The sequence below is a fragment of the Pneumocystis jirovecii genome (assembly GCF_001477535.1).
Source record: "Pneumocystis jirovecii RU7 chromosome Unknown supercont1.16, whole genome shotgun sequence".
NCBI lineage: Eukaryota > Fungi > Ascomycota > Pneumocystomycetes > Pneumocystales > Pneumocystaceae > Pneumocystis > Pneumocystis jirovecii.
Genome location: NW_017264790.1, coordinates 126,827 through 138,915, shown reverse-complemented (window position 1 = coordinate 138,915; position 12,089 = coordinate 126,827). Strand labels below are relative to the sequence as shown.

At 28.3% G+C, this 12,089-nt stretch overlaps 5 protein-coding genes and 1 non-coding gene across 6 annotated transcripts; 3 read left to right on the top strand and 3 right to left on the bottom strand.

The window, feature by feature from the left end:
- Positions 1-316: 316 nt before the first annotated feature.
- Positions 317-1,119, bottom strand: T551_03322 (uncharacterized protein; the record flags this gene model as incomplete). Its single annotated transcript, XM_018375585.1, has 3 exons — positions 317-707; positions 756-879; positions 924-1,119. 3 exons carry the CDS (start codon positions 1,117-1,119, stop codon positions 317-319), a joined length of 711 nt encoding a protein of 236 aa, XP_018228191.1.
- An 88-nt stretch (positions 1,120-1,207) lies between these two features.
- T551_03321 (uncharacterized protein) lies at positions 1,208-1,748 on the top strand (the record flags this gene model as incomplete). Its single annotated transcript, XM_018375584.1, has 3 exons — positions 1,208-1,267; positions 1,317-1,399; positions 1,451-1,748. 3 exons carry the CDS (start codon positions 1,208-1,210, stop codon positions 1,746-1,748), a joined length of 441 nt encoding a protein of 146 aa, XP_018228190.1.
- Positions 1,749-1,823: 75 nt separating this feature from the next.
- On the bottom strand, positions 1,824-3,516 carry T551_03320 (U4/U6-U5 snRNP complex subunit PRP31; the record flags this gene model as incomplete). Its single annotated transcript, XM_018375583.1, has 5 exons — positions 1,824-2,669; positions 2,713-2,877; positions 2,918-3,019; positions 3,068-3,202; positions 3,244-3,516. The coding sequence occupies 5 exons, from the start codon at positions 3,514-3,516 to the stop codon at positions 1,824-1,826; spliced, it is 1,521 nt and encodes a 506-aa protein (XP_018228189.1).
- A 290-nt stretch (positions 3,517-3,806) lies between these two features.
- On the top strand, positions 3,807-5,700 carry T551_03319 (uncharacterized protein; the record flags this gene model as incomplete). The annotated part of the gene is made up of 6 exons (XM_018375582.1): positions 3,807-3,971; positions 4,016-4,076; positions 4,130-4,743; positions 4,787-4,877; positions 4,920-5,131; positions 5,182-5,700. 6 exons carry the CDS (start codon positions 3,807-3,809, stop codon positions 5,698-5,700), a joined length of 1,662 nt encoding a protein of 553 aa, XP_018228188.1.
- Positions 5,701-6,209: 509 nt separating this feature from the next.
- On the top strand, positions 6,210-6,324 carry T551_05045. The gene has a single exon (XR_001936355.1). It is a non-coding gene; the product is annotated as a 5S ribosomal RNA (ribosomal RNA).
- A 126-nt stretch (positions 6,325-6,450) lies between these two features.
- Positions 6,451-12,005, bottom strand: T551_03318 (uncharacterized protein; the record flags this gene model as incomplete). The annotated part of the gene is made up of 11 exons (XM_018375581.1): positions 6,451-6,773; positions 6,819-6,972; positions 7,018-7,605; positions 7,651-7,872; positions 7,917-9,353; positions 9,400-10,149; positions 10,199-10,540; positions 10,582-10,818; positions 10,869-11,621; positions 11,664-11,777; positions 11,823-12,005. The coding sequence occupies 11 exons, from the start codon at positions 12,003-12,005 to the stop codon at positions 6,451-6,453; spliced, it is 5,103 nt and encodes a 1,700-aa protein (XP_018228187.1).
- Positions 12,006-12,089: the final 84 nt, after the last annotated feature.

Here is a 12,089-nt window from a genome sequence, read left to right as displayed (position 1 = left end):
TTATGTTGTTTTTATATAATGAAAAGAAAATGTAAAAACAAATCAGCACAATTCAAAAAGATATTATAATGACTATTATGTCGAAATGTTTGATAAACAGAATTTAATGTTTTTTGCTTTCTTTTTGAAATAAAAATACCCTTTATACAACCTAATAGCTGCACATTTCTTACTAGATATTCATAAGCATTCTTAGATAAAGCAAAACTTATATTCATTCTTTCGAATATTAGAAGATTCATAAAATATATTCAGAAAAAACATTAGAACATTTAAATATATTATCATTGCATAGACAAGAACACTTTAAAAAAAGTTATCCCGCCTTTTCATCACTGTCACTTGTATAAGCGATAAGTTTTTGATCAGAATTATTAGTAGATAGTTCAGAAAAAGATGGTGGTGATGATGTAGAAAGTACAGAAGTCTCAGAAACAACTATATTCTTTTCAATGAGAGAAGCACTTCCTCTAGCAACATCTATATGTTTATTATCTTCATTTTCCTTAAAATCCAAATTTTTAGGTTTAGAAGACCTTCCTTCTGAACGTGTATCTTTATTTTTCTTAAGAATAACACCTTTTAACATTGACTCTTTTGTTTTCTTCACAGGTCTTTCAGTAGACTCTACAGGCTTCGAAATAGGAGGCAAATCTCGTGTCAAATGTATAGATTGCTGCATAGAATGATCAAGCTGTTCTCTTGCCCTATTATTTGATCAACTAGAAATAAAAAACATCTAATTGACAAAAAACCGTTTAAAAACTTTTAATCCTTCTTCAACAGATTTCTTTGTTTCTTCCTCAACTTTTATTTTTTCTTTCCTTAATTTATCTAAAAAGTCTATTTCTTCATCATTTAATGTACGAATCAAATTCGCTAAAAACATCAACATCTTTCCATCTTAGTATAGACAAACATACATAATTTCCATGATTCTTGATATTCTTCTTCTTTTATAATCTTATTTGCTTGCAATTTTTCATAAAGAGATCGGTGATCTACAGGTGGCCCATTTTCAACCGGATTTTTTGCAGCCTGAATTCTACGCTCAGCTTCTTCCCATTCTTTGCTTCTCTCACACGTAAAACGCGGTGCAATCCTTTCTAATCCACCCATTTTTTTATTTTAAAAAGCGATGTCGTTAAAGCGGGCCACGTTCTCAAAATAACTATACCACCGTTAACATCAAAAATCATGAGCCGTGATGAATGACGAGAAATATAAAGAAAAAGTGCCTGATTTTTGGGATCACTGGGAAAATGAGGTATGTTTAACACTTAAGAATTGACTGTATTTTTTTTTTAATTTTTAAGCGAAATTTTGATGGAAAAAGCGATGAAGTCCCATCCACAAAAAAAGTGACCCATCAGGACAATATGCGTCTTTGGGAAGAAGCGTAAACACTTCAACCTGACTTTTTCTCTATATCTTTGTTGAAATAATCTAGAAACCAACGAGCACCAGACGTAGAAGTTGTAAACTCGTCACGAACAGCATATAAACCATCGCTCAAGATTCTTCGACGTTCAGCTGGCCAATCTAGTGATTCGTCTGTTTCTAATGCATTGCCTGAGAAGTTTGCGTCTACAGAACCTGAGCAAGGCCATCGTGAAAAGGAACAACGATATAAAGAAGTTCGACAGAAAATTTTCGGTACACCTACATTAGAAAACAAACCTTGTATACCTATTCGTTCTCCTATTGGGCCTTGCTCAGAAGGAGGGTTTTCTGGAGGCAAAAATTAATCATGAAATTTTTCTCTTCACTTTATACATTTTGAAAAATTTGTTGGCCATAAATATCAATTTTGTGTTGAGTATTTAAAGTTTTTGGATTTGTGTAAACGTCCCTCCCTTAAACCAATCATTTGAACCAGTTGCTTCTGGTTTTGATAGTAATTCAGGGTTGATAAGCTGCATACCAACATTACTACCAAAAACAACACTGCTTGCTAATCCACTCGTTGCAGTTCCACTGTTGTGGCTAAGTGGCATTAGATGCTTTATTGCTTTGCCTACTTTGGCTTTAGAACGACTATCTACAACAGGCGCTCTAATTCTATATTGTCCCTCTTGTCCAATCATGCCTAAACCTTCCATTTCATCATTGATTCCTACTTCTAACTCTTGTTTTCCAAAAGCAAGTCTATTTTGCTGTTTACGAAGTTCTGTCATTTGGTAACGTTCCTTCATTGCGCGTATGCGTCTTCCACCACGTCTTTTCTTTACTGTATCATTTGGTGCAGGCAAAGCTTTCACAGTTTTCGATGGATTTGGTTGAGATAATTTGTCTAACCGTTTTTCGATTTGCTCTTTTAAAGAAAAGCCAATAGATCCGTCAGGACTATGATGTAATCTATCTACACGTGCAGCTAGTGCAATCTTTGCACTGATAATACGTAAAGCTTGTTTTCTCAAATCAGAAGGAATTTTTTGTAATATTTCAGAATGAAAAAGAAATCCTTGATGTCGAATGCCAATCCCAGTTGAAAATCCTGTTTGACTTTGACGTTTTGCACCAAGGCTTGAAATATTGCAGCCCGGCATACGAACTAGACCTGCTAATCCACCAGCTATACTCATAAGCTTCGCTGCAGTTGTAGACCCTACAATTGCCGATAAATTAGGAGCAACTAAGTTCATTCTAGATTGAACATATTCAAGAATCTTTTTTTTATTAAAAATATACTTTCAATATTCACAACTTTACCTTTTTTTTTGCTCCTTCTAATTCTAACGTTAAATCACATGCTTCAAAAACAGCATCGAGCTCCTCAGGTGGCAAAGGCACTCCCTCTGATGTAGCATTTGTCACTGTAATAACCATAACTGTTGCAGATGGGAGCAAGTGTGACAAATTGACTTGTGTAATATCCTACACTTATTAATCAGTCTTTATAATATAATGTAAAAACCATTTGATTGCCAATAATTCGAACAGTTTTTGCATAGTCTAAAGGATTTATAACAAGAGATTCAAGCTCAGGAAATCGTAAAGCATAATGATCTCGGATAAACTATTCCATAATATTATTTACCATGTATAATTTATCAACAGTATATACTTTATTAATTGCAATAATTTCATTATCAACTTCAACTGCTAAATTGTTTGCATCAACAATTAACTGATATTCAGGATTGTCTTCAATATGTCCTTGAAATGAACTTATCTGACTCTTACTATATGTATCAATTTTCTATCATTCATTAACACTATTATATAAGAAAAAAAACATACCTTAAGAATATCCTGCATCCAATCTGACTTTAAAAGTGTTGCAATCTCAAATATGCTTTGAATACGACCTAATGATGACTTTTTTGCCAAATCATCTTTTTTTCGAGAACTTTTGGTAATATTTGTAGAACTTAAATTTTCATGAGTCTTTAACGTCATTTCTCCATTTGAAAAGGAAAGTCCTTGTTCATTTTGTTTTTTATCACAATTATCCACTTCATCTACATCACTTTGATCAAAATCTTCATGTAAAAGTTCATCTGCAAGATCCATTTTGAATATTAATTTTTGGAGGTCGTAACCTGATTTAGTGAAATAAAAAACTATTCAAAAATAGAATAAATCAGACAAAGAATAAAGTATATAAATTTAATAAACTAGAGTATTTTTGAAAAAGATCCACTATTCTTAAAAAATCGTTTATTTTATAATACTTAAAATTGAAGATAGGGAATATACTTACACAATAAGTTGAATAAATAAAGTATTTCATTTTTATAAATAAAAACATACATCTTTTACTATTTGAAAAAAGTATTTCGTCTATTTTTAAGGTTAAAAAAATGCAAATGAACGAAAAAAACTTAAATACTAAATCAGAAAAAAGCAAAGAAGATGAATGGATTTTAAAAACAGAGGATGGAGAAAATAAACATGATTTTAGTTTTTTTGTGAAAAATTGCAAAAACGAATCAAAATCTTTTTTAAAAACTTCATTAAACACATACGTATTTACTTTTTTTCAACAAAAGTCATTTTATAAATTTTATAGTCTAAGTTGACACCAAAAGACTCGGATATGAAACAGTTTTCAGAAAAAACACATGAAAAATGTGAGAAGTAATTTTTATTTATAAATTTACCATTTTTTTAATTAAAAAAACAGCAAAATCTTATATTATTGGTGATGCAGGATCTTCATGGAGAATGATGAAGCTTGGAAAAATATATGAAATTGCATCTCAAACAGGTAGGAGTGTTCATGATGTAGCTTTAGAAAGATATGGGACTCTTGAAGCATTTTATGAAGCTCTTGAAGAGAAAGAAGAATTAGATCGACGCAAAATACATGGACCCTCTAAAAAAAGAGTGACTGGGTCACTATACAAACAGTATCAACAATTGAATCCACAGAAGTTTAGTGAATCTTCTGAATCATTGTCTCATTCTTCAACTGCTTCTGATGTAATTACTGTGTCTACACTAAATAAATTACAAGCAGAAATTATGAAAGCGCAAATGCGCGGTGTTACTGATGTTTCTAAGCTTCAAAAAAAATATCAAGAAATGGTATCAATTTTTGAATCCCAAAAAACTCGGAAAGATATAATTATTCCAAATAATATTGATATTATGAGAAAAAAACCTTCTTCTGTAGTAGATCCAGATAATATAACTATAGAAGAAATGGTGAAAGAGGAGAAAATGACAAAAAACTATCTTTATAAGCGTCAGTATAGGCAGATGGCCGAGCAAATCGTGCGTGATCCTCATTTCAAAGTATAAAAAGTAATACAATATAATTATTTGTTTAATATTTAAGGATGATCTTGATTATTATGATGAAAATGCAGAAAAGCTTTCTAAACGGATTCAAAGAAGAGAAATTGATTTCAGGAATATGGAAATTTCTGGTATATAAACAATTTTAAAAGCACTAATCTTTCTATTTATAGATTTTCAAAGAATACAAAAAATTCTCGATACGTGTCCTTTATGTCATCAAGATTCTTCTCCACCAATAGCACCTGTAATATCTATGGGTACCCGCATTTATTTGTCTCTTCCTTCTCCCCCAGAACTTGCAAAATATCATGCTTTAATCGTTCCTATTCACCATAGAGTCAATACACTCGAGTGTGATGATGATGAATGGGATGAAATCAGAGTAAGAGTTTTTCCTTATTTTGAGAAAAATGATTTATTATATATAAATAGAATTTTATGAAATGTTTAATTAAAATGGCAGACGAACGAAATCATGATGTAATTTTTTACGAAAATGCTTCTACACCTCACCGACGTATGCATACTGCAATTGAAGCAGTACCTGTTCCACGCGATGTTGCTATACAAGCGCCAGCATTTTTTCGAGAAGCTATTCTTTCATCAGATGAAGAGTGGAGCCAGCATCAAAAAATCATTGATACCCTTGCAAGAGCTAAAAAAGGTCTTGGAAAAATGGCTTTTAGACATAGCATAACAAAAGAAGCACCATATTTTCATGTATGGTTTGAAATTGATGGTGGAATTGGTCATATTGTAGAAAATTTAGATAAATGGGGAAAAGGTGATCTTTTTACACGTCAGGTATTTGCAACAATGCTTGACCTCGATCCTACTATATATCGAAGACGCGGGAAATGGACTGGTATGAGTGATCCAAGAGAAAAGGCTTTTCTTAGTGTCTGGACAAAATATGATTGGACACAATCCATTAAAACCGATAACTCTTAAATAAGAAACTCTAATGGACAATAGACTATGTCTGTGTACAAATGCATATACAGAAATGTATGTAAATGTTTATATATAATTATTTTTATAAAAATATATTCAAGAATTTATGTAGAAATATGTAAACTTAGAAACATATAAATATATATAGAATGTGTAAAAAACTATCAATAAAAAAATATCAATGAGGTTTATAGCAATATTAATTTATAAATTTTTTCTTGTATTATGATTTTTATATTAAATTTGCGTTTACTAATGTTCAAATGTATCGAATTTTGATAGTTGTAAAATATTATAAAAAGATTTTAATAAAAACAGTTTATTTTTTTATTTGTTTCCTATTCTAATATTCTAATTTATTCTAATTTATTAATTATCGTTGTATATCTATTAATACTGTATTTTTTATAATCATAAATGTAATCTAATCATAAATATAATCAACATATGTATAATCAAATTGTATTTTTACATTTATAAATTATTTATAAAATCGCAGGTTAGCTACGGCCATACCTCAGAGAATATACCGTATCCCGTCCGATCTGCGAAGTCAAGCTCTGAAGGGCGTCGTCAGTACTATAGTGGGTGACCATATGGGAATACGACGTGCTGTAGTTTTTTTTAAAATTATCTTATTGTAAGATATATTTATACAAGTTATGTTAATATTTAAACATACTATAAAATAAAAACTTAAAAATACTTTTCTATTGTTTTTTTATAAACTTAATATATAAATAAAATTTATGTAAAATTCGAAACGTATTCTACAGCACGCTGTTTTACATTTTCAATGCTCTCATATGTACCATATTTTTTCTCATATACAATCCATTTTTTAAAAAAAAAGTTTGCTTTTTTACTCGACATTTTTATAGAAATAATTCTTTCAAATAAATTTCTAACATTATCTTGTTCTCCATATTGGATTTCATAATCCAAAAAAACAGACCATAAATCAGTAGATTTTGGATAGTTACTTAAAAGATTCTCAAAAAGAGTTCTTCCTCTTTCCGGATCTCCATATTTAAATTCAAGTTGTGCAAATTTACTCTTAGCTTTAAGAACTAAATAGATTTAAAAAATATTATATAAATAATTTAAATACATACAATCAGATTCTGGTAAATTTTTAAGACTAAGAGAAAACAGTTTTCTCGATGTGTCATAATTATTATTTTCCATTAAAAAAGATGCATAATTTACCCATACATCTAGAGATTTATTATATTTTTTAATCATAAGTTGGAACAATTCATCTGCTTTCTAAAAATTTAAATTATTTTTTATATGATTAAATATAGTGACTACCTCATTCTTTTTTGACCGTATCAATATACTACAGAGATTTTCCATTACAGATTTTGGATCATTAAATTGGCATGCTTTTTTAAAAATATTATTAAGAGACTCTTCTGTACCAAAAGTATTTTCTAAATTCATAAGAGCAATCCAAATATTAAATTTTTCTTTTTCATTTCTATAATTTATAGATCTAAGAGCGCGTTCAGCTATTTCTCTTGCTTTATCGAATTCAGAAAGTTGTACATAAAACGCCATAAATTTAATCCAAATATATGAAGAATCAGGAGAACTTAATAAAAGACGCTCAAAATCCACAGGGGTGTTAGGCTCTAATTCATTAAGGATAGCTGTTTTGTCTTCTGAAAGATTAATATCTTTTTTCTTTTTCTTAGGAATATAATTATTTGTAATTTCTATAGTAGTAATCAATTTATTATCATCAAAACCTGAATTCCCAGTCCAGTCAAACTTCCCTAGAGACAGACCGTTAGCAAACTTGTCTGTTTCAGTATGAATAAGAGTATCTCCATTTTTATTTTCAATTTCACTAGTATCTGTTAAATTAGAAGAAACGTCAATATTTTCTAGAGATTCCTATATTTTATTAAAACTATGGATTTTTTTTAAAAAAATACAAACACTATTATTTGTAGGATGATTTTGTATAACTTGATCATTAGTATTATTATTAAGTAAGCAATTTGCTTCTGTTTCATTAGAAACTTGTTCCATTTGAAAATATGAATGCTTAAGACTCAATGAAATTCGGCGTTTTTCATAATCAATATCCAATATATAAGTTTTTAATGTATCCCCTTCTGTATATACTTTATGAATATCTTTTATTCTACAATCTGCAATCTTTAAAAGTTATAAAACGAAATTAATAATTTCTCAAAACTTACTTCAGATATATGACACAATCCACTAACATTATTATAACCTATAAGATTTATATACATCCCAAAATTCGTAATTTTTCTAACTATACCATCAATTATTTCTCCTTTTGTAACATCTAAAAACTCTAATAAAGGTTTTAGTGATTTTAATTTACTTTTTTTCAAAGTCATTTCTATTTTTTTATTTTCATCTATTGAAATAATCTTTCCTTCAACAAGATCATATAAATTAAAATTAGATTTCCAATCCTGAATAAATTGATCCGATATTTCATCAATTCTAACTCTAGCAACAATATTTCTACTTAGACTAATAAATAGTCCCTTTTCAGCAATATTTTTAATAAAACCTCGAAAAGATGCACCAACTTTAAGTTGTTCTATTGAAGTAATCTCTGGATCACGTTGTTTAAGTATAGATGATAGAACACGAGAATCCCTTGATGACAATGCAATACTCTTATTATGAACATCAACATCTAAAACAAACACTTTGATTATTTGATTTCTCTGATAGTTTTTAGTTAAATTCGTATTATATTCATCATTAATGTCAGTTAAGTAAATTTTCCCAGCAATACTTTCATTAATTTGGACTATAAATCCTGTTTCCACTATTTTTACAACTCTACCTGGAAGTATAGAACCAACTATTACAGAATTATAGTCAGATATATAATTCGAATTTAAAGCACGAACCGAAAGACTTAATTGATTTGTCTCGGTGTTAATTTTAACAATTTTACATTGAATAGCTGAACTAATATGTATATACTTTGAAACATTTTGAAGAATCTCAATATTATCACTAAGATCTAATATATTAATTTTTCCTCTAATATTAGGTGATATATTGACCCATATACAATCTTGAAATATGTTATTTACAAATGCCATCTGTACTGAATTAATATTAATATCATTTAGTGATAATAAAGGTGTTGTTTTTCCTTCTAAGTCTTTTGATCTTGCTGTAAGTTCAAATATTTTATTAATGTTAGAAGAACGATGAGTAATAGCTAAAAAACGATGATTTCGTGAATCATGATACCCAATCACTTTTGCATTAATTTCCTGATTAACTTTAAAAGCTTGAAGAGGATTTTTAGGATTTTCAATTTCTTCAATAGAATTATATATTTGAGTCATGTCAATTCTCCCATGATATTTTCCTAATATTTCAACATTAAGTTGAGTTTTCTTCACTGAAATTATTCTTGTTTGTACTATTTTCCCAATAATGTCATCCATATTAATATTTGGATTCAATTCAAAATCTTGTATAGTTAATTTTTGAGGAATGTTTTTGGAAATATCAGTATGTTTCATTGAAAGTTGAATTCTTTTTTTCTCTATATCGATATCTATGACTGAACATAGTATAGTTTGGTTTAAAAAAAAGGCAGAATCTAAATTATCTAAATACTTATTTTCCATATTCTATAAATAAGTTATATTATTACAACAGACATTATTTAGTAAATACTTGTTTTAACACAAGACCCACTAAATCACCAATAAACCCTACAAAAATTCCATAATTTTGGATACTTTTTATATAACCAGAGAGACAAGAACCTATTCTTACTTGAGATAACATTGATGGAAGATTTCCTTCTTTTAATAGTTTAATAAAGCTTGGTTTAATACTGAGAACTACAACTTTTTGGTTTTCTTTTTTATTTAAAATAATCATATCATTTAAATAACTTCCACGTCTTATTTTTGACATCATAACTTTACATTTATCAAAATCTTCATCTGAAATATGTCCAAGTTCAATAATTCCAGTCAAAAGACTTGAATCTAAAGAAACAACAATGACGTCATTAGAATTGCTTACAACTGTACCAGATACAAATGAACCAAGTTCTAGTTTATTGAATTTCTCAAATTTATCTTCATTCCATAATGTAGGATCTCTACAGCTTACTCTTATTTTTTGTGATTCAGCATCTATAAAAATAATGTATACATTAACTGTTTGTCCAACTCTAAAATATTCTTTTGGGTTGCTAACATACGCCTCGCTCATCTCTGAAACAGGAAGAAATGCTTTGATTCCATTATAAAACTCCACAACGGCTCCGTTATCTAGTATATTTTGTAAAACTCCTAATGATTTCATATTAATTTTTATATTATTATAATCAGTTATTTCTGGATATTTGGAATTAATTAATGATTTCTTTAATGTTAATATAAGTTTTCGTTTTATTGTATCTATTTTAAGCACCTGTGTTGAATAAACAAAATTGATTTAAAATTTTTGAAATTAAACTTACTTTACATGAAACTTTATCCCCTTCTTTAAATTTTTTTTCCGGATGAATTAAAAAGACATCAGACATATGCAAAATAGGAACAATACCTGTAATCCCTTCTGTAATATGTATCAAAATTCCTTGAGGTATAATTTTTCCAATAATTCCAGTGACTAATTCAGCAATACTAAAATCTTCAAGTCTCAAATGAGATTGATTATAAATACTAGTTAACATAGATAAAATATAAATACCATCAATATTTGAAAATCCTATTACCCTAGCTTGATGAGAGGAATTAACTTTATAATGACCAGTTGTTGGTGATATAGATTCTACTTTGCTATCTGATAAATGAGATATCTTGAAACTTTTAGTCATTCTTTTCAAAAAAAAAGACATACATGAACAAATCCAAATATATTTTCAAGTCCAATATCGCAAAATACACCTATTCCAGGTTCTGTTCTTTTAATTATTGCGTTTTCTATTTTAAACCCCACAGGAATAGATTCTAAAGGATCATTTTGTAATCCTTTAGAATCAGTAATAGTTGAAAAATTTATTATATGACAAAGAAATGATACAGCTACTTTTTTAGGTTCAGATTCAACAAAATTAAAAATAATTCTTGCATTTTCCTAGAATGTCAATAAATTTCTACAATCCTCTGTAAAAAAAAATAATATACCGTTTTTCCAACTTGAAATTTGCTAGATATATTAGATAAACTATCTCCACAATGAAATATATCAGCAGTTGCATTCAAAACACCCATAATTTTTCCACAAATACCACCTGAATAAATTTTTGTAATCATAACTTCTACAAGATTTCCAGGCAGAAGTACTTCAATATCAGGTATATTTATTAACGGTTTTTTTTTTGTTTTAGAAAGATTGGTAGATAATTGAACAATACGCTCTTTTGAATAACCTTTTATAACAGTACAAAGAATAACCTGTCCTTCGTACAATTCAGAATATTGTGTATTTTGTTTTTTAATAAACCCAGAAATCCCCTCGATTCCGATATCAGCTATATATCCATAGTCTTCAACACTAATAATAGATGCTTGTAAAATTAAATTTTCACTAATTGAACTTGGATTTAAGTTTCTATTAGTATATCCAGGATCAAGGCTTAGTTCTATTCTTTTTTTTTGTTTATCTTTTGATAGTATCGATAAATTGGTTTCTGATAATTCCGCAACAGATGTAGAAATAACGTAGACTCTAATCCATTGCTTTTTATGAAACATTGTTTCTAAAGATAACATATTATTCAAATTATCTTCAATTGATTTTTTAAAACGAGATGAAAAGGTTTTTGAAATATTTTCTATAGAAACGTATCCAAATAAATTATTAGGTAAAGATACAACTATTTCAAACTCATTTATCTGTTGCACTTGTCCTAATATAATTGTATCTTTAGTAATTGTCTAAAAATCTTTTAGATGTTTATTAGAAAATACCACAATTACTTTAAATGTAAGACTTTCAATTTTTAAATTTTCATAAAAAAGATAATTCTTGCTTTCATACAGCTTTGATTTCTTTGTTTTACTTGATTTTATTCTTTTTGCTGAAATATTTTCCTATATAAATTAATTTTTTAAATCTTACTGAAGAATAAAATTAACATCAAAATGAATATTTCGTTTAAGTCTTTCAAAAGAAGAATTTATTTCTGATTCTTCTAAATCATTTCCTCCTCTAGGAAAATCTGCATCTTCTTTTAATAACAATTTGCATTGTTCAGATATATTATCAGTTTTTTTATGGATAGTATTGTGATCTTCTTTACATAAGAAAAAGTTATTCATTTATTATTAGTTACCCTCTAAAGGCTTCTTTTCGCCCTTTTCTTTATTTAAGATTTTTTCTAATCTTTTTTTTTTAGATTTCTG